This window comes from Lithobates pipiens, unplaced genomic scaffold (genome assembly GCF_037356315.1).
Source record: "Lithobates pipiens isolate NorthernLeopardFrog02 unplaced genomic scaffold, aLitPip1_a1.2 Scaffold_8, whole genome shotgun sequence".
Taxonomy (NCBI): domain Eukaryota; kingdom Metazoa; phylum Chordata; class Amphibia; order Anura; family Ranidae; genus Lithobates; species Lithobates pipiens.
This window is the reverse complement of record NW_027507903.1, coordinates 8,426,256-8,452,171: the sequence shown is the minus strand read 5'-3', so window position 1 is coordinate 8,452,171 and position 25,916 is coordinate 8,426,256. Positions and strand designations below refer to the sequence as shown.

The window sequence follows — 25,916 nt, the reverse complement described above, 5'->3', positions numbered from 1 at the left end:
ACTGACAAATCTTTTTTACTACATTCCAATCTTCTGTGTTGCAGGGGCCCGCGGGACCTATATCATGGATCCCTAATTGCTGGCACCTTTCCCTTACCTGACTCCAAAATGGTTCTACATAGGGACCGGGCACTATAGTCTGCACATACTGATAGGGAGTAGGTTGTTCATGAGGGGTCCCGTCTTTGCCTACAGCATTCCCCATTATGGGGGGGTGTTATGAGATGCTTGGTAAGGGGGCAGAGGTGATAGCAGCCAGTGGCACGAATCACCTGTTGTTGAACTTCTTCCAGGGAAGATTCAGCAAGGAGGTGGGATTCACTGACTGGGCTATGCAGGTTTATTCTGACTAGCGTGACAATTATAAGGATTATCGAGTCTCCATTTTGTTATACTGTATTCCATCTTTAAACTTTGTATGACCAAGTTAGAATTCTAAGTACTAAGACATAGCTGCTCTCTATCTGGGAAATATGCTGTTTTCTTAGAATGCCCTTGGCCGCGAGAGTTTGTGCAAAGAAAGCCAGACTTGCGGTCATCTCACATATCTTTAACTGCGTCTGTAACCTAGAACGTCTGGATCACAGGCTACCAGCACGATGTTGATGAATATTGTAGTCTCACTCTTATCTCGTGTGAAAGTTAATGATGTGCTTTGCCATGAAGACATGATTTCTGCTTATTCTGCTTGTTCTGTCAATAAACCTGTTACTAGGAAAAGTTTGGTGTATAACTACAAGGGGAATGGGAATCCCTGATTGGCTCCTCCACAGGGTGCCGCCCCAACTGTCTCAGCATATAACCTGTTGTATTCAAAACATTAAAATGTAATCATTATTCACGTACATCTCGTGTATGTGCCTTGATTATCTCACCGGTGAATGGGACTCCCAAGTTCATCCAGACCACGGCCTAGGCAAGATAGGAAGAGGGAAACCGAGCACCCAACAGAGCAAGCACCTTTACACCAGGTAGGTAAACTGGCCCTAGTATATGAACGGGGACCTTGGATTGTGGGCTCCTTGAGGGTAGGGACGTGTGCGTGTGATGCGAGTCTGCAATGTGCAGGGATAGGGGCAATTGTAGACACTCGCTCAGGTTGAACTGAATGGACTGGTGTCTTTATTCAACCTTACCAACTATGAAACCTGGGAACCCTGCGGGCCCATCGGTCCCTGTGTTTTTTTTTTTTTTTTTTTTTTTTTTTAGATATGCAGAAGCGTGATTTATTTATTTATTTTTTTTTGCAAAAGATGAATGATCCTGTGATCTACTATCACCAGCCGGCTGGGTGACAGGCTGGATACTCTTATCCTTGTAGTCTCCCCAGTCCGGCCATCGAGCGTGTGCAGGCCGCAGCTACGTGCACGGCAGGCCACGACGAAACCTCAGCTCCAGAGGTGGTCGTGAGCTTTTATGCTCCAGGGCATACATATGACCGGGTTACTGATGTCTGCGTCACAGTAGGCCGGGCCAGCAGCCACCCTGTACTGATCAGTGAGTGGGTCTGTGATGGAATGTCTCCCAGCTCTTCAGGGTCCTGGGTCTCATGGTAGCCTCCTGCGAGGCAGTACCTTATGCCCAGTTCCACACCAGAGTCCTGCAGAAGGAGATTTTGACAAAATGGGACAAATCTCTGTTGGCCCTGGATCATAAGATCCAGGTGAGCCAGTCAGTCAGAGACTCACTGATCTGGTAGCTGAGGTCCCCAGTGATTCAGTCCGGGAAATCGTTCCTGCCTCTGAAGTGGACAGTGATCACAACAGACGCCAGCCTATCCGGATGGGGTGGAGTGACGGGGGTTCAGTCAGCTCAGGGCTTCTGATCAACGGAAGAATCCAAGTTGCTGATAAATCTGCTCGAGTTGAGAGCGATCAGGCTATGCCTCTCCACATGGTCGATGAGACTTCAGGGGTGTTCGGTCAGGATCCAGTCAGACAGCGCCACAGCTGTGGCATACGTCAATCACCAAGGGGCAACAAGAAGCTCAGCCGCTGCACGGGAGGTCGCTCACATACTTTGGTGGGCAGAGCGACATGTACCGGCCCGGTCTGCCATTTACATCCCGGGAGTGGAGAACTAGCAGGCAGACTATCTTGAGTCGACAGACGCCGGACCCAGGAGAATGGGCATTGCATCCCGAGATATTCAGGTTACTGTGCCTGAAGTGGGGCACACTGGACGTTGATCTTCTGGCCTCCCGTCTCAATCTGAAGTTGCCAAGATTCGTGTCCAGGATAAGAGATCTGTGGGCAGATGCGCTGCTGGCTCAGTGGGCTCAGTACCAGCTGATCTACGCCTTTTCTCCACTAAAACTGTTACCACATCTGCTGCGCAGAGTGGAAACCGAGGGGATCCCGGTAATACTGGTTGCCCCAGATTGGCCTCAGCGTCACTGGTATGCAGACCTGGTGCGTCTGGTGGCAGATGCTCCCTGGCGACTGCCTTTGCGAGAGGACCTTCTGTCTCAAGGTCCGATTCTCCATCCTGCTTTACCATCGCTGGCTTTAATGGCATGGCTATTGAGAGCCAACTGTGTTAAGGGCGTGGAAGTCTTCTTCACGGAAGATATACCATCGTACCTGGAAGGCCTACATCTCCATGTGTGAGGAGGAAGGATGGCATCCGCACTCCTTTTCTATATCCAGGATCCTGCTGTTTCTTCAGCAAGGAGTAGATCAGAAATTGGCATTAAGCACCATTAAGGGGCAAATTTCAGCCTTGGCTGTCATTTTGCAGCGACCCCTGGCGTCTCACTCATTAGTGAGTACTTTCGTTCAGGGGGTATGACATGTAGTCCCTCCGGTGTGTCCACCGTAACCCCCATGGTATTTGAACCTGGTGTCGGCTCTTCAAAAATCGCCGTTTGGAAATATCAGGGAGATTCCCCTGTTCACTTTTTTTTTTTTTCCCCAGAAAGTGGTCTTTCTAGTAGCCATCACATCGGCCAGGAGGATTTCGGAATTGGCCTTGTCTTGCAAGTTGCCCTATCTGGTTATCCACAATGATAAGGTGGTGTTGCGTCCGTAACCGTCTTTTCTACCGAAGGTGGTCTCGGCTTTTCGTATCAATGAGGATATTGTATTACCATCTCTGTGTCCTAAGCCAAAGCACCCTAAGGCAGTGGCCCTTCACACTCTGGACGTGGTTCGGGCTCTGAAGGTGTATTTGTCTGCCACTGCTCCCTTTCAGAAGTCACTCACTGTTTGTTTCGATGGCTGGTCCCAAAAAAGGCATGGCGATCTCGTTGGCCACCATTTCCAGTTGGATCAGATTGTAGTACAAGCCTACGCCTTGAAGGGGCAGGTGCCCCCCCCTTTCCGGTCCCGGCCCACTCCACAAGGGCAATCGGAATGTCTTGGGCCTTCCGACACCAAGTGTCTGTCGCTCAGGTTTGTAAGGCGGTGGCGACCTGCTCGTCTGTCCATACATTTACCAAGTTCTACAAGGTAGACGTCGGTACAACAGCTGATGCCTGTTTTGGCCACAAAGTTTTGCAGGTGCCCGTATAGTTGCAATTGGATATGCAATATATATTTACATTTTTTCCTTTTTTTTTTTTTTGTTAAAAACACAGTACCATTAAGCTAATGCGCTGTTGCATTACATTCTGCAGTTTTGGTGCGGCTATGGGTAGTCACGCCTGTTAAAGGTTCCCTGGTTTTTGTGGTTTTTTTTTGTGGGTAAAGTTTCACTACCGACTTGCCACGGTGGATGAAGCTTCACAATTGCTTAGAGAGGTGCTGTGTCGGGCGCTGAATATAAGAGAAAATAGGATTTCTTTTTTTTTTTTTTGTACGCGCCATACAATCCTTTTCTCTATAAAGCTACAAAGGCACAGAAAATTTGGTCAAAATTCACAGCAAGATGAATGCAGTATGTTATCAAAAAATACTGGAGGAACATTTGAATTCATCAGCCAGGAAGCTGCAAACGGGACGTACTTGGACATCCCAACATGACAATGATCCAAAACACAAGGCCAAGTCCACCTGTCATTGGCTACAGCAGAATAAAGTGAAGGTTCTGGAGAGGACATCTCCGTCTCCTGACCTCAATATCATTGATCCACTCTGGGGAGATCTCAAACGTGCCGTTCATGCAAGACAGCCCAAGAATTTACAGGAACTGGAGGCTTTTTGCCAAGAGGAATGGGCAGCTTTACCATCTGAGAAGATAAAGAGCCTCATCCACAAATACCACCAAAGAATTTAAGTTGCAATTTGTGTTAAAGGGGGCAATACACGGTATTAAGTAAACTTTTGATCAGGGTCATTTGGGTAGTTTTTCTGTTGCCATTACGATTTAAAGAGTAAACACAGTTGATTGATAATAAATGGCTTCAGCCAAACACAAACCATGAGTGAAAGAAAAGTTTGTGTGTTTATCATTCATATTCTCTGAAAAATGGCCAAGAAATCAAATTCTGCCAGGGTATGTAAACCTATGACCACAACTTAAAGCGGTGCTTCAGCTATATAAAAAAAAAAAAAAAAGTAGCTGCTGACTTTTAATAAGGAGACTTACCTCTCCAGGGTGCCCGCTACGTCGGCCGCCGAGGCAGACATGGCTCTCGGGTCCCAGCGCCGCCATTCGTACTAAGGGAAAAAGGCAGTGGAGCGTTGCGGCTTCACTGCCAGTTTCCTACTGTGCATGCGCAAGTCGCGCAGCGCTTTGTGAATGGGACGCGCTTTGTTAGGGAACACAGCGCGCCCCATTACTCAGAAGACCGAAGATCACCGAGGAGCAGGAAGAAGGCAGATTAGGAAGACTGCCTAGCAACAGTGATTTCTGACCAGGTAAATTTTTTATTTATTTATTTTTAATATTAATGCTTTTTTCAGGGTGGCCCTCCACTTAAAATAAAAATAATAATTATTAATAATTATTATATATACACACACAAGTCTGTGTGCTCCCCTATGGAAGAGAGAAGGGAGCAGCTGATCCTGGGGCAAAATAATAGCAATTGGCCTGGAAAATTCATCCATACACAACCGACTTCTTCTCTCCATCCCTACTATGGTATACGTATGGATTATTTTTAGCAAGACAGAAGTGATCACATTTTCGGCATTAAGACAACTTTTTATGAAATAAAATAGTTTATTAAAGAAAAAAAATATATATATATATACACATGTATGTATAAACCATCAATCATCGTCATCTTGTACTTCTGAGTTTGTATCATTGGATTGCGTTTCTGCTGTTGAGGTCACTATTGGACTGGCCGCTGGCTGTGTGCAGCTTTCCACTACACTGTCTACTTCTTCCAACAAATCTTCATCAAAATCCTCCGGAATCTCATCGGGATCAGCAGGCGGAGTCTGAGACACAACTGGTGTCGAGGTCACTGCTGAAAGAGCAAAAAGGAGACTTTTTACACAAACAGCCGTAATCTAGAGACAGGAAAAAAAAAAATTTCTTTTATTTCCTGAGCGACTTACCACAAGGCCCACATCCAAAGGTCATCATCTGTTTTTGTGCTTTTTACGTTTACTCAAACTGATTGCTACATACATGAGAACATTTCCCCAAATTTTTTTCAGCAGAATGTTTTCTACAGAAAGATTTAAATAGAGGAGCCGGTGTTTATGACCGCAGAACGCCTCTCATCTATGAGACAACTGTGCAATCTATGTACTTAGAAAAGTGAACTTGTAGTTTCATTTTCTAATTTATCACAATTTCTCCCCAATTAAACTTAGATCTGAACACGAAGCCCCCTGGGATCAAGTTGGAACAGCTGCAGCGCCCCAAGGACAGCGGAGGGTTGGCGGTACCCAACCCTTGGCTGTACTATGTTGCGGCCCAGTTGCAACATTTGGTGAGCTCCATGTCGCATGAACCGGCGGGCTCCTCAGCGAGGCTGCTGCTTCATGCGTCGGGGGCAGAGACCATCCCTATGGGACTGGAGGTCCAGATGTTTAAGGGCTCCAATAAACTAACCCCTACGCTGTCCATGATACAAAAAATATGGAACAAGAGTAGACAGTTGCAGGGGGTGCAGGGATTCACGGAATATAGTCCGATATGGGGTAATCATACGTATGTAGAGATCGCTAAAATACAGCCTGACCCTAGATGGAGTGCCCATAACGTAAAAATGCTGTCCCATATATTTCAGGATGGAAAGCTTCTCTCCTTTGCAGCCATGCAGCGAAAATTTAACCTTACGGAGGCTATGATCTTTCCCTACTTGCAGCTAAGGCACACGGTGGCCGCGCAGGGGGACTCGGGAGAATGGGTATTGTCGCCCACCCCGTTATACCATGCGTTGCACTCTGCGGACGGCACGAAGGGCATAATTTCACAATGCTATCAGATGCTGCTAGCGCGGCACCTGCGTGACCACCCATGCAAAGCACTGCCGCTTTGGGAACAGGATGTAGGTACACTCACGGGTGAGCAGTGGGAGGAGGCCATGCAGGCCATCACCTACTGTTCACTGAATGTGGCGCGGTTAGGCTGTGTCGGATGGGTGGGACGGCTGACCCCCTGTGCGGTAGGTGCAGGCAACACGAGGGGGATCTTATCCACCTCCTGTGGCGTTGCCCGAAGCTCCACAGATATTGGAAGGAGGTAGTGGACACTGTCAATATGGTGTTTCACACACCGATACCTTTGGATCCCATATGTTGTATTCTAGGGGTACTGGAGGATGTGGTGTCTTTGGAACCAATCAGGGTGGCAGTCTCCAGGGCGCTATTCCAGGCTAGGAAACTTATTTTGCTGGGCTGGAAATCTGCAGAACCCCCAGCAGTGGCGACCTGGCTAACCCATATGGACAGGACCCTTATCATGGAGAAATACATCTATCAGCACAGGGGATGCCCGGGAAGGTTTGAGCGCCTGTGGTCACATTGGCTGGATACACCTGGGCTAAGTCCAAACGAATTAATATTGTCCAGATTACTGTAAGATGTGTGGCAAAGGGCGGACAAGGGATGCTTAGCCCGGAAATGTTATACCTGCTGGGGAACTTTGTGCGATTATGGGGCGGAGGGAGGAAGTCCTGGGCTGATGTATTGCTGGTATGTACATTGACAATTGTGTATCAAGCGGATGTAACTGTGCACTGGAAATTGCTGTATACCTGTAACTTCAATAAACACCTTTTTGATTTAAAAAAAAAAAAAAAAAAAAAAAAAAAAAAAAAAAATAAACTTGGATCTACTTTTCGACCAGCTGGACTTCACCCACTTCTACCTGGAAGATGCCTGTGGCAGGAATCATCCCGGTGCTGTTTGTTTAGGGGCGGCGGTCGGTTGTAAAAAGAAATCCTAGCGGCTCACTATTCGTTGGATTGCTTTTACTAGCCTCCCTCTTCCACAGCTCTCTTGAGCTCTCCCGTCCCACCAGAAGACCCAATCAAGCAGCATGTCGCTGGCTGAACAGACAAAGAAAGAGCCAGGATTGGCTTTGATCGGCTCTCCGATATGGTATTATTATACAGGATTTATATAGTGCCAACAGTTTGTGCAACGCTTTACAATATGAGGGCAGACATTACACTTACAATACAGGAGGAATCAGAAGGCCCCGCTCGTTAGAGCGCCAGACCTGACATCACGTCCAGTTTACCTGGATGTCAACCGTGCCGTTTAAAGAAAAAAAAAAAAAGCATAACAAAAAAAAACACAAATGGTTTTTAAAGGGCAGGAGAGGGATTTGGGGTCTTTATAGACCCCAGATCTCTCCATAAAAGAGTATATGTCACATGGATTTTTTTTTTTTTAACCCCTTGCCACACAGGCTTATTCTGGCACTTCGCTCCTACATGTAAAATTCATAATTTTTTTGCTAGAAAATTACTCAAAACCCCCAAACATGATGTTTAAGAAGAAACCCTAGAGCAGTGATGGCGAACCTTGGCACCCCAGATGTTTTAGAACTACATTTCCCATGATGCTCTGGCACTCTGCAGTGTAGTGGAGCATCATGGGAAATGTAGTTCCAAAACATCTGGGGTGCCAAGGTTCGCCATCACTGCCCTAGAGAATAAAATGGTAGTTGGTCGTTGTAATCTTTTATTTCACATGGTATTTGCCCAGCAATTTCTCAAACTTTTTTTTGTCTTGTTTTGGGGGAGGCGGGGATTGTTTCATGCATTAAGAAAAAAAAAAAAAAAAAGACAACCCAATTTTTTTGTAGAATGTGAAATATGTTACGTCGCGTAAATAGATACTAAACATGTCATGCTTTGGGGGGCGTGTCCGGATGTAACGAGAGCAGGACGTGTTTCAGTGGAGCTCCGCCATCCTGATCCCATCAGCATCCATCCTGGGCCCTATTCTGCAGGACAAGTCTCCACGCTACCACTACCTGCCGCCCGTAGCCATCTGCAACAGCCCTGGTGATTATTGCCCCGCTCGGCCGCCGATCGGTGCATTTTACAGGGCCGTGTCCGGCCGCCTCCTCTGTGGATCCGCCGCCATCTTGCGGCCTACCTCGCTGCCGTCCCCCCCAGGCTCCGATACTGCTCTCTGCGGGAGGAGAGGCAGTGCACTGCAGCGCACACACATTGCGGTCGCCCCTGGGACAGTGTGCGGCGGTGTGGGGGCTGGATGGACCAAATAGATCCCGCAGAGCCGCTCCGGAGTGCTCGAGGCCGCCGCCATCTTGCGGCCCTGCAATCGGCCGCCATCCTCTCCCTGGGACTGCCTGGGGACCCTCCTGTTAGCCTCCCGGGACCATCGGAGGTCCCCTCCACCCAATCCAGCTGCTATTTACGGGACCTGACCGGCGGATGAGGTCTGGCGAGACGGATTGGCAAGTAGGTCCTAGCGGCCATCTTGGGGCCTGCTCTACATCCATCATCCGCGGCCTGGGGTTCCGCTGTCTGCGGGAGGCGGGACACCGGCTCTCTCTACGCCCGCAGGAGATTCCAGGACGAAGGTTGGTCAGGGAGGGGGCCGGGGGGAGAGGAGGGGGATCTCTTATAATCGTCACTGCAGCATCATAGTGTTGCCCCCCCTAGAGACTGCCGCTGTGTCCCGGAGGTGACTGTGCCACCCCCCCCCCCCCCCCCCCGTGTACCCAACAGCACAGGTACTGCTCTGCCCCTTGTGTCTCCCCCTGCTGAAGTTGTGCCCTGCTGGAGGCCCGGACCCCTAAGCGAGTAGCTCACCCACTCCTATCCTGATCTGCAAAGAGAACCTGGGTGCTTGCTGCCCCTTCCAGTTGGTGACGGGCTCTTCACCGTAACATCCCCCAGGATCCTCCCTCACCGCAGGGTGAACCTCGGATGGGCCACCCTAAGACCCGCTGTTCTAAATCCAGCTCCAGGACCCCACGTGCCTCCCTGCCGGCCGCTGCCTCATCTTCAAGGCGCTCCGCGGCTGTGATGGCGTCTGACGTGTGGGAGGCCGCGGATTCCGGGGAGGTGGGGTCTCCCACGGGAGCAGAGATCTTGGCAGCCATAACATCCTGTAAAGAAACCCTGACAGCCAAGATAGACTTTCTGAGTGTAGATGTTGGTCTCATCCGCCAGGACATGGATAAGTTCCGCTCGCGTGAGGATATGGTCCGCTCAGACTCCAGGGAAGTGAAGGCCCTGCAGATTCAGGTGAAGGCGCTGCAAGATCGTGCAATTGATACTGAAAATCGCCTGAGGCGCAACAATATCCGCATACTTGGACTTCCTGAAAGAGCTGAGGGCCCTAGGCCCGCTGAAGGACTCCTGTCCACTTTGTTTAACCTGGGGGAGTTGCCACCCACCTTCGTGGTGGAGAGAGCCCACAGGGTCCCGCCACTCCCTCTGGGGCCGGGTGCACCCCCGCGCCCCTTCCTGCTGCGGCTGTTAAATTACCGTGACAGGGACCGGATCCTTGCGGCGGCTCGTGCCATGCCTGAAATCAAGTATGAGAACACCAAACTTCTATTCTTTCCAGACTTCTCTCAGGAAGTGCAGCAATGACGCAAGTCCTTTACCGATGTGAGACGCCTGCTCAGAGAAAGAGGAATTCGTTTTGGTCTACTGTATCCCAGCAGGTTACGAATTACTGACGGTGATAATACCCGCTTCTTTGACACCCGGAGGCAGCGTGGCTGGATGCCCGCTGAACATTTGCGGTCGGGGACTTGGACTGGCTGAAAGTGATCGCCGGGGGGGGGGGTAGCAACGTATACCTCTTCTGCAATGATTCGACCCGGGTAGGACCCTGGCAACATTGGTGCTTTGTTCCCGGCCCTTTCTCCCCATTGAATCCAGATTTTGCCTTACAGTTTGTTTATTCTCCTGCATAGTGGGATCTACTGTGATTACTCCTGCCTAAGGAGCTCCACTGGAGGCCACTGAGTTGCCCACTGTTTGTGTGAGACGCACCCCCTGTCTACTGCTGCTTCCCCCCCCCCCCCGTTCTCCTTCCAAGATTGGACTCGGCTTTCCAAAATTGGGGCGGATTCTACTGGGAAGGACTGTACCCACCTGTGGCCCACCATCCGGGGGCCTCAGTGAACTGAAAGTTCTAAAGTTATGGGAAGAAACCCCACATCGGTTTGTATGGGTAGATGGCCTAATGTTTTGGTCTTCGACCTCAGTTCTTGTGACGTTGGGGTAGGGTTTTATATGTTCTGTGGGGAGGGGTTTTTTTGTCTTAAAGCTAAGTTTCAATTATGTGCTGTTAGACTACTACAAAGTGTGTATACTAAATTTGGGTTAGCCTGCACCTACTGGTTGCCTTGGATCATCCTGTCTTTGTTTCCCCCTGACGTCCCATGATGGCCCCCTCTGATACTGAGTCGCTAACTATTCTATCGTGGAACGTCAGGGGACTCAACTCCAAATACAAGCGCTCGCTGTTATTTCAATATTTAAAATTGCATAATCCCCACATAGTCCTGCTGCAGGAAACGCATTTAACTGGTAGTAAGGTTCTGGCTCTGAAAAAACCCTGGGTGCGAAGGGTGCTGCATGCGACCTACTCCTCGTATTCTCAAGGGGTGTCGATACTGATCAGTAAGCGAGTGCCATGTCTGATCCATGAGGTTCACTTGGATCCCCAGGGGAAATTTGCTATGGTGGTATTGAGCATCTATAATAAGAAATATGTTGTTGTGAACATGTACCTGCCTCCTCCGAGCCAGGTGCAGGTTTTGTACACTTTATATGAGAGGTTGGCTCCGCATTGCCCGGCGTGTGTCCTGTTTATGGGTGACTTTAATGCCACACTGTCCCGGGACTTAGATAGACCCTCCCCACAAACGACTTTCAATCCTGATCTTGGTTCGTGGGCCCTGACAACTGACTATCAGGAGGTGTGGAGGTGGCTTCACCCCCAGGATAGAGCATACTCCTGTTTTTCCTCCACGTTCAAAACGTCCTCCTGCATTGATCTGGCATTTGCAAACGATCTCCTCCTGGCTAATGTCCAGGAGGCCAGCTACCTTCCCTCCGGTCTATCGGATCACCACCCCCTTAAATTGGTTATTAGGACCACCAAAACAAGGAGTAAAGCCCTTTGGAGGCTACAACCCCATTGGATCAATAACGGAACAGTTCATGACAGAGTTGCCCCCTCCTTGCAGGATTACTGGGTGCGCAATGCGGGGTCAGCCTCCCTGGAGATGACGTGGGATGCTTCCAAAGCCTACGGTAGGGGACAGTATATTTCTGCTGTGGCGGCATTCAAAGCGGAACTTGGGGACAGGGTATCTGAGTTGCAGCACAGGGTTGAGGAGGCTCTAGATCAGTACTCTGCCTCAACGACGGTCCCCAATTTTGAGCACCTTTTGTCGCTCAGGCGAGAACTGCATCTCCATGTCTCAAACACCACCAGGCTGGGGATACAAGACAGCAGGCAGAAATACTTTGAATTTGGAGATAAGAATAGCAAACTACTAGCTATGCTGGCGCAGCAGGACAGGTCTGTAACGGTTATTCCCGAAATACTCACGGAGGACGGGGCACTGGTTACCTCTCCAGAGGATATTTTAACTGCGTTCACCAGGTTTTATACCTCTCTGTATGTCTCCTCACTACCTGACTGTTTTGACCCTGCACCAATGACCTCATTGTTAGATACGCTGGCATTGGGGTGGCTCTCTGATGTGGAGCGACAGCGCCTTGTTTCGGAGATTACGCCAGAGGAGGTCACAATGGCCATCGGGTCCTTCCCGGCAGGGAGGTTCCCGGGGCCGGATGGGCTACCCATAGAGTATTATAGAGCCCACGTAGAACTCCTTGCCCCTAGGCTGGCTCAGATGTATTGCTCTTGTCTTCAGCAGGGCTCCCTGCCCCCTTCCATGAGAGAGGCCCATATTGTTCTTATTCCGAAGCTTAATAAGGACCCCAAACAGTGCGCCTCTTACAGGCCGATAGCTCTCCTCAATTGTGATTTTAAAATATTGACTAAAATACTGGCCATTAGAATTAATAAAGTAATCAAATCTCTGATTGATTCTGATCAAACTGGCTTTATGCCAGGTAGGTCCACGGATATCAATATTCAACTGTTTTCCAACATTCATGTCCCCCACGATAACCAAGGCACTAGGACTATTGCCACCCTTGATATGGAAAAAGCATTTGATACGGTGGAATGGGTGTATCTGTGGGAGGTGCTTAGAAGAATGGGTTTCCCACTACGGTTTATTGACTGGATACGCACATTATACTCTGGTCCCCTGGCATGCATTAAACTGAATGGCTCCTTGTCTCCTTCGTTTCCCCTGCAGAGGGGCACCAGGCAGGGCTGCCCTCTTTCCCCAGCCATGGAACCTATTGCTGAGGCTCTTCGGAGTTCGGCTGAGGTCCGTGGTCTTCGGGTGGGCTGGCTGGAGGAGAGGGTGGCTCTCTATGCGGATGACCTTTTGCTCTTTTTGAATGACCCTGGTGACTCTTTGCGGGGCGCACTCGGAATCATGGATGCCTTCTCTGTCTTCACCGGGTTGAAGGTGAATTGGCATAAGTCTCAACTCTTCCCGGTGGACGAAGAGGCCAAGACCTCTCCATCCTCTACCACGCTGCAGTGGGTGGATAGGTTTACCTACTTGGGCATTATTATCTCAAGAGAGAGCAAGGACTTTGTTCGGCTTAATCTTGAACCTGTTTTGGTAGGGATCAAATCCAAATTGAAGTGGGGCAATCTTCCCCTCTCCCTTATAGACTGCATTAATCTTCTAAAAATTAAGATCCTTCCCAAGCTTACGTATATTTTTAGGAACTCCCCACAATGGCTGACTAAAACCTTCTTTAACTCTCTGAAACAGCTTTTCCTCTCCTTCATTTGGGGACCCAGGTCCCCTAGATTCAGATATACCACTCTTACCAGGCCTGTGGGTAATGGGGGGTTGGCTCTTCCTGATTGCCACAAATATTTTTTAGCTACTCAGCTTGTGACTGCCCACTGGTGGTTGCGGCCGGACCTGACCAATGCTGCAACGGTCCTGGAGGCAGCTATCGTGGGGTCTCTGGAGGCCTTGGGGGGGTTGATATTCAGGGGACTAAAAACTCCTCACTGCCTCACCCCTTCTATGCGCACCACTATTAGGGCCTGGAGGGTAGGGGAGGCGCTGAGGGCATCCCCGCCTTACTCCTGGTCTCCCCACACCCCCCTGTGGCTGAATCCTAGCCTCCCGCAGTTTAGTACCATCCCAGACCCACAGGCTTGGGCCAAATGTAAAATCCTGACTCTTGAACATATTATCACTAACGGGGGACTTACTCCCTTCCATATACTACGCACTAAATTTAATGTGCCGGCGTGGGCCCATTTTCGTTATCTTCAAATAGCACATGCGTATCGATGTCAATTTTTAGATCAGTCGGTCGTGCTAGAATACTCTGAGCTTGAATCCATCCTTCGGGTAAAAGACCTGGAGAAACCCATGTCTCAGCTTTATGGGTCCCTGCTGGTCGCTGCAGTCCCGGAGTTGTCCTCCCTCCGCAGGAAATGGGCGGAGGACATACCGGGGTTGGATGATGATGACTGGAGGGAGGTTTGGGATTTTCCATTCTCCCCTTGCATCAGATGTCGCCGACGCATTCCTCGGCGTGCTGGCGGTGCTCCTATCGGCCAGGAGACTTCATTCACATCTTCTGGACTTGTCCAGCAATTGTTAGTGGAAGGAGGTTCTCCTGGTGATAGGCAGGACTACTGAGATCATTATCCCTTGTGATCCTAAATACTGTCTGCTGGGGTTAGTGGAGCAAATGCCTCTCCTCAGAGCTAGGAAGACACTTATATCCTTGTTATTGTACTATGCACGAAAGGCCATCACCATGACCTGGAAGCAATCGTCTCCCCCCTCCATCAAATTCTGGAAAAGCCTGGTGAACGCTAGTTTGCCCCTCTATAAGGCCACCTACTCGAGCAGGGGTTGTCCCCAAAAATTTGAGAAGGTGTGGACCTGCTGGTTAGATGACATCACTACGGCAACTGATGTAGTGAATAATCCATAGTTCTCTATTCAGGTCAGAGTGAGACGATAGGTTGACCCAAATGCCTTGATGATATTTTATCCTGTACATATCACACTTAGCACAAATCCTCCTGCAATACCCTCTCCCCGCATTGGGGTGTAGCTAGTTAAGGTTGTACTGTTTTGACCTGCCCTGTTGCTGCATCAGGAACAGATTGTATGTTAAGAGAATATGTTCTTATGTGGCCTGTTGCCACATTTGAAGGTTTACCCCTGCGTGGGAATTGTATAGCCCCTGCGTGGGCAATTTATATACCACTGAAAACTCAATAAAAATTGTTTAAAAAAAAAAAAAAACATGTCATGCTTTAAAACTGTGCACACTTGTGGAATGGCGCCAAACATTGGTACTTAAAAATCTCCATAGGCAACACTTTTAAAAAATGTTTAAGTTACCAGTTTAAAGTTAGAGGAGGTCTTGGGTTAGAATTATTGCTCTCACTCAAACGTGCGGCAATTCCTCACATGTGGATTAAATGCCCTTTACAAATGTGGGCGTGATGTAGGTACGAGTTTGCTTCTGTGTGCAGAGACAGGGGGCACTTTTATTTTTGCACTTTCCCTGATGTAAACATTCTTGTAATAGGAATAATGCATGACAGGTTCTATAAGACCCCACATCTCTCCTCCAAACTGGAAATAAAAAAAAAAAACAAACACCAAAACACACACGGCTTTCCAGCCGAGTACAAGGCAGTGTTTACAACTGCTAGGCCGGCCGTGATTTCATAACCTTATGCCCGGGGCCTCGGAGACTGCCGGGGACCATCTGGTTCTCGGCATTCTCTATGGTGAACTTCTGCCACTGGTAGATTCCTTCTCGCTGATCGCACAGATCAAGCTAGTAGAAGCAAAGGACAGCGGGGGGAGGGAAGAAGACGAAACAGTCGTCTAAATGATGCCATCTAAATGATGCCTGCAGCTGCACCCATTATCCAAATATCCCCACTCAAAGCCCAGTACAACATATGACGTACTGTGGGCAGGAGGGGGTTACGTTTATAAAACAAGGGAGCCGCGCGGTCTCTTTAACTAGTATAAGAGCAGCTGGCACAGCAAGAGATCAATTTGCAAAGTGAGGAAAACTAGATGTACAATAAAATGCAGCGCTAATGTGATGACAGTGGAATAAACCACAAAAAATAAAAGTATACTGAATGCAGTGACCTCATACATATATAATAGATTGTATCTATGTTCTGTAATAGAATGATCAAACAATCTCTGTGTGGTTATATAAACAGTTATGCAAAACTGACTTAAAAGATAATGAGAGATAATAATGCGAAACAAAAATGAAATGAATATACATAAGTGAATATTAAAGTCCATGAACAAATAATTATAGTGACATGAGGACTTTGAAGTAAATGCTTGGTGCAGAGTTTGCCAGTAGATAATCCACCACCGATAAGTATAAGGCTTACAGAAAAGTTGAACCCAAATAGGCATACGCCTAATCAGTCAATAAAGCTTGTGGTGTAATACACCCAGGGGAACCATACATCGGCACACACAGCATCCAGTTGAGGATATAGACTCCTATAGTGCTTCACAGCACTGCTTCCAATGGATATCGATCGGAGGGGTGATGATCAGAAAATCTCTCTCAAATGATGTGCTCATAGGGAGAAGAAGGAATAGGCGATTCCATTTCAATACAAGACATTTATTGTATGTAAAAAAAGGGACATTCACATTTTATGATGAGAAAAAAAGCGCTTTGTAGTAAAAATATGAAAAGTAACGCAGCGGCATCAGCAGAGCCCGTCCCGGCACGTTTCGTCTAATATGACATTATCTGGGGTCACCCAGATATAGATAGATTGGGTGTTTTAGCAAAGAAAAAAAATTGTTACATGTAAACAAAAAGTGCCAGAAAACACTTGGTCTGGGAATGGGTATAAAATCTATATGTATCCAAATGGGTTCTGAAAATAGGAATTTTTTGCTCATCTTTTCCTGGAATCAATTGGGGGAACACGAGGTTTTGAAACTTCAGATTATACTGCCCTTTGGAACGCCAAAAAAAAGCAGTCCCGACTAAGGAGTAGGTGCAACACCACAAACTATCGGCAAGAAGCCCAAGAAAACATCAGAAACCTGGGGAATGCCTGCAGCTCAAAAGGGCCACCTGAAGGAGTATACTCAAAGATGGCATCAGATGAGACCACAACATCCACCTGGTAGAACCTAGAGAACGTGTGAAGAAGAGAACAGGTGGCATCCCTGCAGATCTGGGAAGCAGATGCCCGATGCTAAAAAGCCCAACAGCACTCACAGATCTTGCAGAGTGCACCATGGAGGGAATAGGGGGAACCGGTTCCTTGAGACCATAGGCTTGAATGATTGTCTATCTGAGCCAGCTAGAGATGGTGGAACAAAAAGCCAACCTTATAGGGTTCATCTGGAGTTACAAAAAAAGAAGGAAGGAGGAGGGGTCAGTAGTCCTGAAAGCAGCAGTGGTTGAAAGATAAACTCTCACTGCCCAAACCACATCTAGACAATGGAGGAAAATATTTTTATGAATGGAGTCAGACAAAGGATGGGGAGTACGAGTGGAGGCAGGAATCTCTAATAGGTTCAAACAAAAGTTTCTAAAGCCCAGACAGAAATCTGGTTCAGATTCCACAGCGTTACATAGAAGACCCTCTTTACAAAAAAGGTCCCAAAGAGTGAGGCCAGTGATCTAAAAAAAAAAAAAAAAAAAAAAAATACAGAATAGAAATGCAGAAACCTGACCCCCAAAAGTCACATACTGGTCCAAACTCAGCTGTAGGAAGGAGAGAAGATTCATGCTATGGAACCCTGGACACACACCAAGTAAAGTGCGACTTCCCTGTCCGGATCTTGTAAGGTGCACACTTCCTAGCTTTTAAGCATTGCATGTGCTCATGGACTTCAATTTTCCATCCTGCTTCATGGTAACTGGCTTTAACAGTATGGATGTTGGACCTTGGGACAGAAGATCCCAATGATCGAGTAGAGCCCACAAGACTGTCTTCTACTAGGTCAATGTACCACATCCCACTGGGCAAGTTTGGAGCAATGAGGAGCAGATGAATACAAGCCATCTTGATCCTATGTAGAGGACAGGATCTTATCTAATTCTCCTCTCATGGTACACCACCGCCGTGGCATTGTATGAAAGAGTCAGCACCTGTTTCAAGTTCTCCAAAATGGGAATGCCAGGAAAGCTCAGCAGAGCCAATACTGGGTTCAGCAATTTAGTGAATACTGGAGGGGCAGAAGAGGGGCGAAAAGACAGGGACACAAATTACTAGTACAGAGATCCCATGACAAAGGAATGGAAGACTGATTGCCAAGAGTTGCAGGTAAATAGGAAGCTAACAGAGACGAAGACTTTGCAATCCGTTCTTTAGGGGAAGATCAGTGCCCTGATTATCAGTGCAAACGTTGTGCCGACAGGCTTTCCGGTTAACGGCTCTCCTTTCCTCCCACAGACACCGTGTGAGAAAAGGACTGCCAATAACTGACAAGTCTGTTTACATGTGATCAGCTGTGATTTGACACAGCTGATCACATGGTAAAGGGCCACTGGGATTGGCCCTTTACTGCAGTTTGTGATCAGCTGTGTCCGAAGGACACCGGTCACAGGAGTGCGTCTGATGTGCGCGAGATGGGATTCTGGAAGGACGTCTATGGGCGGCTCCTCTGAGAACTGGATGACCGTGCTGTAGCCGTCTTTTGGCTATAACCATGGTCAGGAAGATGTTATGGGATTTTGAACAGACAGACTTGGCAGAGCAAGATCACAGCTAGGATTGGATGAAGAGCTGGACTCTGTTCTTACTGGCAGGCCCTACCCTCTTACCCAAGCCTATCTGTGACCTTACATTGCCAAGTCATGCATGTCTGCTGAAAATTCTGGAAGAGCACTCACGCAATAAGTGACTGGAAGTGCTCTCTAGAGCTCTTCTAGAGAGCACGTCCAATCAGTTATCGCCCGAGTGCTCTACCAGAATAGTAAGCACCCCGTTAGAGTTGGACACTACCAGATCCACGGTGGGATCAGACAAGTTCCCCACAAAATCCTCACTAAATGGAAACAAAGCGAATAAAAAGAGAAAACGTTGGAAAAGAAGGTGCAAAGGGTAAGTCTTTGCAGCCATAGCAGTTGTAAACGACCCAAGGCTGGAAACCATACTGACAGAAACAGGCTGATTATATATATAGTTTCAGAGTGGTGCACATCTCATCAATAAGAACAAGATCATTATTTTGAAATAGCAATACACTACTGCTCCACATGGTAGAGAGCATCATAATCAAAGTCTCTGCAGCCCATGGCTCAGAAGCTACTATGGATGTCAGGATTCTGTGGTAGTCCTTGTAGAACACCAACCCAGGGTTCCCCCGAGGCGCGGAGTCTAAAGCTGCAGCCTGCTTTTCACCAGGGCCCCTGATGGTGGGGATAGACTTTCAGCAATCTGGAACCAGGTCGCAGCCCCCCAGGTACCCCCAGTTGATGATAGAGACCACTCGCGTGTACAGATGGCAGGAGACAGAAGTGGATCCAGGAAACGAGCCAAGGTCAGGCCAGGCGGCAGACAAGCACAAACAGAAGATGAAGCCACAGTCGGTATATAGGAAGTCAGATAATGAATATACATAATACTAGGCAAACGAGTTCAGAGAACCAGGAAGTTGCTCAGGCAATGCGGGCTGCACTGAGCAGGCCTTATTAGGGAAGCAGACAAGGAGGAGGGCCAGGATAGAAGGAAGGGAAGGAAATAAAAACCCAAAGAATAAATAGCAGGTGATACCCATAGGTGAGAACAGAAGCCAAACGCCATGTGTGAATAGAATCGGAGAACTAGCAGAACCACTGCAGCAAGGAGGTAAGAGATACACAGGCAGGAAACTGCAGGCTAAACCTCTGACACAGGCAAATCAGATCTAAAAATGTGAAGGAAAGGGGGTACAGCGGAACACTTGTGACCTCTGCAGTCACTAGGCGATTTGGGCACCATTAGTAGGCGCTCTGAAAGCGGCAGTGTAAGTCACAGTAAAATGAAATGCACTCAGCAAATAACCAACAGAACCTGAAAAACGCCATATGCCGAATCAAATACCCCCTTCAATTGCCGGGAGGCGAGGCTGTCACATGGTCCGAAAACCCCCGATCGAAAGCTCTCGGCACAGCTCTGTTGGCACCATTGCTCGCAAATATGCAGCCGATTGGAACCAAGGCCTAACCATCAAGAGGCCGCTTAGTTGCCCACGCTCAGCGCCAAGGGGTTAAGTGAAGTTTAACCCTTTCGCTGCCAGGTTCGTACATCGTACAGACTGGACAGCGGGTGTTTGTTTTTTGTACACATTCCAAGGGCTACAGCCACCGGGATTGTGTGCAAATCTGACAGACTCCTGTCTGTCAGGTGGAAGCATTCCATCGCTCCGCTGCCACCCAATTGCTTCCACACCCCCCAGCAACCCGACCATGCAGATCAAAAATGTGGACATTTACAGCGCTATTCACCTAAGAATTTTTTATTGATACATTTTTTAAGTGTGGAAGCAGGTGGTCACGTAGTGTTTGTCACACTGAATTCTGATCGATATGGGTCACTGCATTTAAGAGCTTTTCATTGAAAAGGGCCCTTATAGTAGCCAGTGGAATCATTGCTGTCAACCCATGCTGGATGCTCTCCTTTTGCTGCGGTTATCTACCATCCAGCTCTATGCATATATTTTGTGGCCTCTAAAGCCTCGTACACACAATTGGGATTGTTGGCCAACAAAGCGCCAGACTTTTGTCCGAAGGGCGTGTTCCAGGAACTTGTCTTGCATACTAACGGCACACAATTGTCGGCCAACAAACACGAATGTACCGACATACTATGCTGAATTTCAGCTCTTGAGCACCACCCTTTGGGCACCTTCTGCTAATTATGTGTTTGGTGAGCACTGATTCCGAGCATGCGTGTTTGTACTTTGGAATTCTGTGTGACGGACTTGTGTACAGACGATACGGAAATCTGACAACAGACAGTTATCCCCTGAAAATGTACTAGCCTGCCATCCAACATTTGTTGGCGGAAAGTTGGACAATTGTGTGAATTGTGTGGTTGGATTTTAGGCAGTCTGTCATCACACAATTCCCTGTCAAAAATCCAATTGTGTGTACAAGGCTTTACTCTTCCATTAGTGAATGCGAGCAAGCCGTCTCTGTTGCCTTCTCCTTGATAGCCACTGATCTTCTGTGGGGCTTGAGGTCTGGATTGAGCCGAGACCCGTGTGGTCTGCACCATTACCTGTCGGTCTGGACATCCAGTCATGTTCATATATTTGATTGCTTCCACTTCCTTATCCCCTGATGAAGACTTTATATAAGTTGAAATGTGTTGGGATGACTTTGTGGATATACAATTAATTTTAATAATTTCACGTATCTGTAGATTGTAGGAATGGTATAAAATCAGGACGTGAATTGTCTAGACCAGTCAATTTTAAACCTGTTCAATAAAAGCCCATCTACTTTTTATACATCAAATTTGTAATTGTGCGATTTCCAATGCTGCAACAAAGTCCCGTGGGAGAGATCTTTTGTCTAGGGCCATTATAGTACTTCAGTATATATCTGCAAGAGGGTAAAGCTCAGCAAAGTGACAACATGACAGTTAGACCTTGTTTACACATTCTTTGCTCTCTGAACTGCGATCTACATTTGGATTGCTCTTTAGAGAGCATTTGACGGGCAGTGAGAGCTGTATCATCTCCTCACCACCTGTTTTAACCCCTTAAAGCGGTATTTAAAGTTTTGCTCTTTTTTTGGTAAAAAAAACAAAACAAACATGTTATACTTACCTGCTCTGGGTAATTGTTTTGCAGAGCAGCCCCAATCCTCCCCTTCTTGGGTCCCCCTGCTTCCAGGCTCCTCCCCCTTGACCAGTGCCCCCAATAGCAAGCCACTGGCTATAGGGTCACTAGCGCGTGCTCACATCCATAAAATACAAAGCCGTAGCTCTGTCCCACCCCATTGGCTCACTGGCTGTGACTGAAAGCAGTGGGAGCCAATAACTCCTGCTGCTGTCTCAGTCAATAAGGACATGGAGTCCTGGGACAGCTGAGGCTCTTGTGCACATCTCTGGATTGAGAGGGGACTCAGGTGAGTATTAGCAGGGGCTGTAGGGGGGAGTAGCACACAGGTTTTTTACCTTCACGCGTGGAAAACTTTTAGCCTTTACAACCAATTTAAAATGCAGGACTACCTTGTGTACAACAGACTGCATTGTGCACAGTTGAGAGGCAATTACGGTGCAGCCCCGATTCACTTAAATGGGTCCGGTACAGCAGGCCCACTAATTGTAATAGGGAGTATTTTTGCTGTAGCCATGAAGAGACGCACTGTAGCTATGGCATGTGTACACCCCTGGTCTCTGCAGCTAAAGGGGGTGTAGTTGAGGGGCACTAAAAACACAGCTTAACTGCAGGGTTTTACTGCCCCACCCCCCAAAACAATTATAAACGAGCCTTTAGCGTGTGCAATTTATACCCTGGCTATCTGCTAGTGCCTGCATCTTCTGCATTCTCTTCTCCAGAGCCAGAAGCCTGTTCTTCTCTATCCTCTGTCTCGTCTCTTCACTCAGCTCAGTGGTGCTGGATTGTGACAAAGATGGTGCAGAGGGTTCTGGGAAAGCTGGGAAGTCTTCAGAATCAAGGCGGTCATCTTCCATCTGTACAACAACTGGAAAAAGATAACAAAATGCAAAAAAGTATTCATAAACACACCGCAGCAAAGATATTAAAACCAGCTTTGTTAATAATGAGACAAAGTCTAGCATGTAATGTATGGAACCATCGCACAGAAGCCCCAATGCCTGTAGAGGTTCTGTCGGCAGGAACCGTTTTATTTTGTGGCAGTATTAATGTCACATCAAAATTACTACATCGATGCAACACAGAAATATCTGCCACACAATATTTCAAAGTTTAATAAAACATATCCCTAGGTAAGGGGCCACCTAAGAAAATCACACACTAAGGCTGGATTCACACCTACGGCATTTTTTGTGCTTTTTGCATTTTTCAGATTTGTACAACAGAACGTGTTCCATAGGAAACCATGGTAAATGGACTGTAGTACAAATCTGCAAAAAGCACAAAAAAATGCCATAGGTGTGAATCCAGCCTTAGGCCCCTTTCACACTGGGGCGGTGCGGGCGTCGGCGGTAAACCGCCGCATTTTTAGCGGCGCTTTACTATCATTTTAGCAGCGGTATGCGGGCGCTAGCGGGGTAGAAAGGGTTAACCCCCGCTAGCGGGCAAAAAAGGGTTAAAAACGCCCGCAAAGTGCCGCTGCAGCGAGTGAAAGGGGCCGTTTTATTTTCAGGAGCTACACAGGCGCTATTTTTAGCGCTTTAGCGCCTGAAAACCACCTCAGTGTGAAAGGGGCCTTAGAAAGCCATCAGAGAAATGGATCATCTCTCAAAAAAAAAAAAAAAACACACATCTACAGGTTTAACATCAGAATTTGCCAATTATTTAACCACTTCAATACAGGGCATTTATACACCTTCCTTACCAGACCAATTTTTAGCTTTCAGCGCTCTCACACTTTAAATGCCAGTTACTCAGTCACGCAACACTGTACCCAAACAACATTTTTATCATTTTTTTCATACAAATAGAGCTTTTTGATGGTATTTAATCACCACTGGGTTTTTTATTTTTTGCGACATGAGTGAAAAAAAAAAAAAAAAAAAAAAAACACTTTTTTTAGTTTCTATGATAAAATTTTGCAAATAAGTCATTTTTGTTCACAAATTTGGGCCAAAATTTATACGGCTACATCTCTTTGGTAAAAATAAACCAAATTAGTGGATATTATTTAGTCTCTTTGAAAGTTATAGAGTCTACAAGCTATGGTGCAAATCATTGAAAATTGATCACATCTGATCACACCTGATGTACTGACGGCCTATCACATTTATTGAGGCCCTGAATTGTCAGGAAAGTACAAATACCCCCCAAATGACCCCAAAGTGTATTCTATGAAGCAGTATCAGTCGTTTGAACGGTTAATTTTTTTTACACAAGTCTTCAGAAAACGTGGAAAGAAATTAATTTTTTTTTTTTTTTTTTTTTTTTTTTTTTTTACACACAAAAGTTGTCCATTTATAAGATATTTCTAACACATAGCATGTATATAGCAAAAATTACACCCCAAAACACATTCTGCTACTCCTCCTGGGTATTGCGATACCACATGTGTGAGACTTTTACACAGCCTGGCCATATAGAGAGGTCTAACATGGAAGTGGTACCTTCAGGCGTTCCAGGAGCATAAATGACATCTCATTTCGTTCCTATCCATCACACTTTTGAAGGTCCTGGAGCACCAGGACAATGGAATTACCCACAAAATTACCCCATTTTGGAAAGCAAACAACCCAATGTGTATTCTATGAGGCATGGGCTGCAAATAGGCACTCGGGTACTCAGATGGGCTGGGACAGGTACTTTGATGGGTGGTGACAGGTCCTCTTTTATTGGAGGGGGGGGGGGGGTAATCAGTGTGTGTTGGTGTGTACACTAGGCGGTTTACGAGATGTTCCCGCAATCTCCTCCTCACACACGATCAGTGTGTGAGGAGGAGAACCCGGTAACATCTCGTTACCGCGGTTTGTTTACATTCTGTGACCGGCTGTGATTGGACACAGCCGGTCACGTGGTAAAGAGCAAATTTCATTGGCTCTTTACTGCGATCGGGGTTGAGCTGTGTCAGGGTGACAAGCCGCATCCCCGATCGCCGCTCTGCATGCACCCTAGGCGCGTGCACGAGCGCTGTAACGGCACAGAACATGTGACCGGCTGTGATTGGACATGGCCGGTCACATGTATCTGGGGGGGGGTGGATGGGGCTGGCAACCACACAGATCGGGGATGGGCTGTGTCCGAGGGACACACCTCATCCACGATCGCCGCGCTGTGGGCCCCCGGGGGCCTGCAGGAGCGGCAAAATACAGAGGCCGTCATACGATGTCCACCCAGGATGGGAGATCCCATCTGTGGCCGTCATATGACTATGGCCAGGTATTGAAGTGGTTATATATTTACATAAAATTGGTCTAACTTGGACCAGTGTAACCCATGGTTTTTGCCATACCTGCAGGATCCCCCTGGAAGCCACTGAATTGGACAGATCCTGTGCAGAGTAGCCCAGCATGATGCACTATGAACACAGGAAGTCAGAATGCTCAGCACGGGCGCCATTTAGAGAATGCTTTGCATGTTCTGAATGAATGCAAAGCATTCTGAGATTGGATGAGGTGGAGCGCCCTGCCTCTCCACCTGGTCCAAATCAAAGATCACTTTACAATTCATTCGGAAAATGCAAAGCATTCTCTAAATGGCACCCATGCTGAGCATCCCGACTTCCTGTGTTCATAATGCATCAGGGCATCCACAAAGCGTGGAACCCGAAAGGCCAGTGGAAGTCACTGGAGTAGCAGTGTCCACGTGATTACCAGCTTCCAGGGGGATCCCACAGGTATGGCATTAACCATAGTTACATTGGTCCAAGCTGGATCAATGAGATATATATATATATATATATATATAGTCTTCTCTTCCTCCTCTTTACAGATCTTTTGAGTAAATTTATACCTTCCTAGGTGAATGCATTTTCGAAATATTGGCCAGGACCTAAAATTTCTTATACCCTCTGACTGGCTACGGACCCCATTGAGGACCAAGAATCCCTGTCCAAACCTCTCTCCTCCATTTAGCGTTGTTCTGAGTGGAGTCCCCCAAGATGGAGGCTCTTTGGGAGGCCGGGAAGGGTTGATATACCTACCCTAGAAAGGGAAGACTGTTTTCAGGCTTGCTCGAAGTTAACGCTCTCCTCCTGGGACAAAACGTATTCAGATGGCATTCTTACATAGGGTGTACTATACTCCCCAGAGATTGCACAGGATAAAAAGGTTGTCAGACTACCCCTGGTTCACGGGCAACTGTTAGCACGTTACCATATGTTCTGAGACTGCTCAATGGTGTCAAAGTTTTGGGATTGCCAACCTCCATCGGCAGTTGATCCTTCCAGTCTCCCCCCGAACTGGCGCGGTTTGGCGTTTGGATGCCAAGCAGAGGCCACAGTACACTAAATTGCTGGTTTCTTACTTGTACAAACAAATGGCCACGGCCCCCACCTGCAACCGGCCTTTGCAGCAAGGAGCACATGGAAGGGCAACGCATGCAAAACAAAACCAAAGAAAATTCCCAGCTCAGCTCAAGTGGAAGTCATCCATCCTCCTGGTAAGAAGGGTTCTACTATAAATCTGCCCTGACAAAGCTAGGAGAGTCACAGTATGAATATAAAGAATACAGCGAGAACAGGAAATACCTTCATCATTGACATAGTCTTCATGGACGATGGGCAGATCCATCCGAATTCTTTTTAGGCAGGTCTGAATAGTGACAAAATATCAGTATTAAAATTTAAAATACACATGAGCATACAATTTGTT

General features: G+C 47.4%; 1 protein-coding gene and 1 non-coding gene across 3 annotated transcripts in view; both read right to left on the bottom strand.

Annotated features, from left to right (window-relative positions):
• Positions 1–5,067: 5,067 nt before the first annotated feature.
• Positions 5,068–25,916, bottom strand: part of LOC143963327 (TIMELESS-interacting protein-like) — a 57,397-nt gene continuing 36,548 nt past the window's right edge. For both annotated transcript variants that reach the window (XM_077472930.1, XM_077472931.1), the window contains exons 6-8: positions 25,793–25,856; positions 21,944–22,135; positions 5,068–5,359 (exon numbers count right to left, since the gene is read on the bottom strand). In XM_077472930.1, coding sequence (XP_077329056.1) covers positions 5,157–5,359; positions 21,944–22,135; positions 25,793–25,856 — 459 coding nt within the window. In that variant the 3' untranslated portion in view covers positions 5,068–5,156. The remainder of the gene's footprint in view (positions 5,360–21,943; positions 22,136–25,792; positions 25,857–25,916) is intronic.
• Positions 22,235–22,365, bottom strand: LOC143965208 (small Cajal body-specific RNA 14). The gene has a single exon (XR_013271589.1).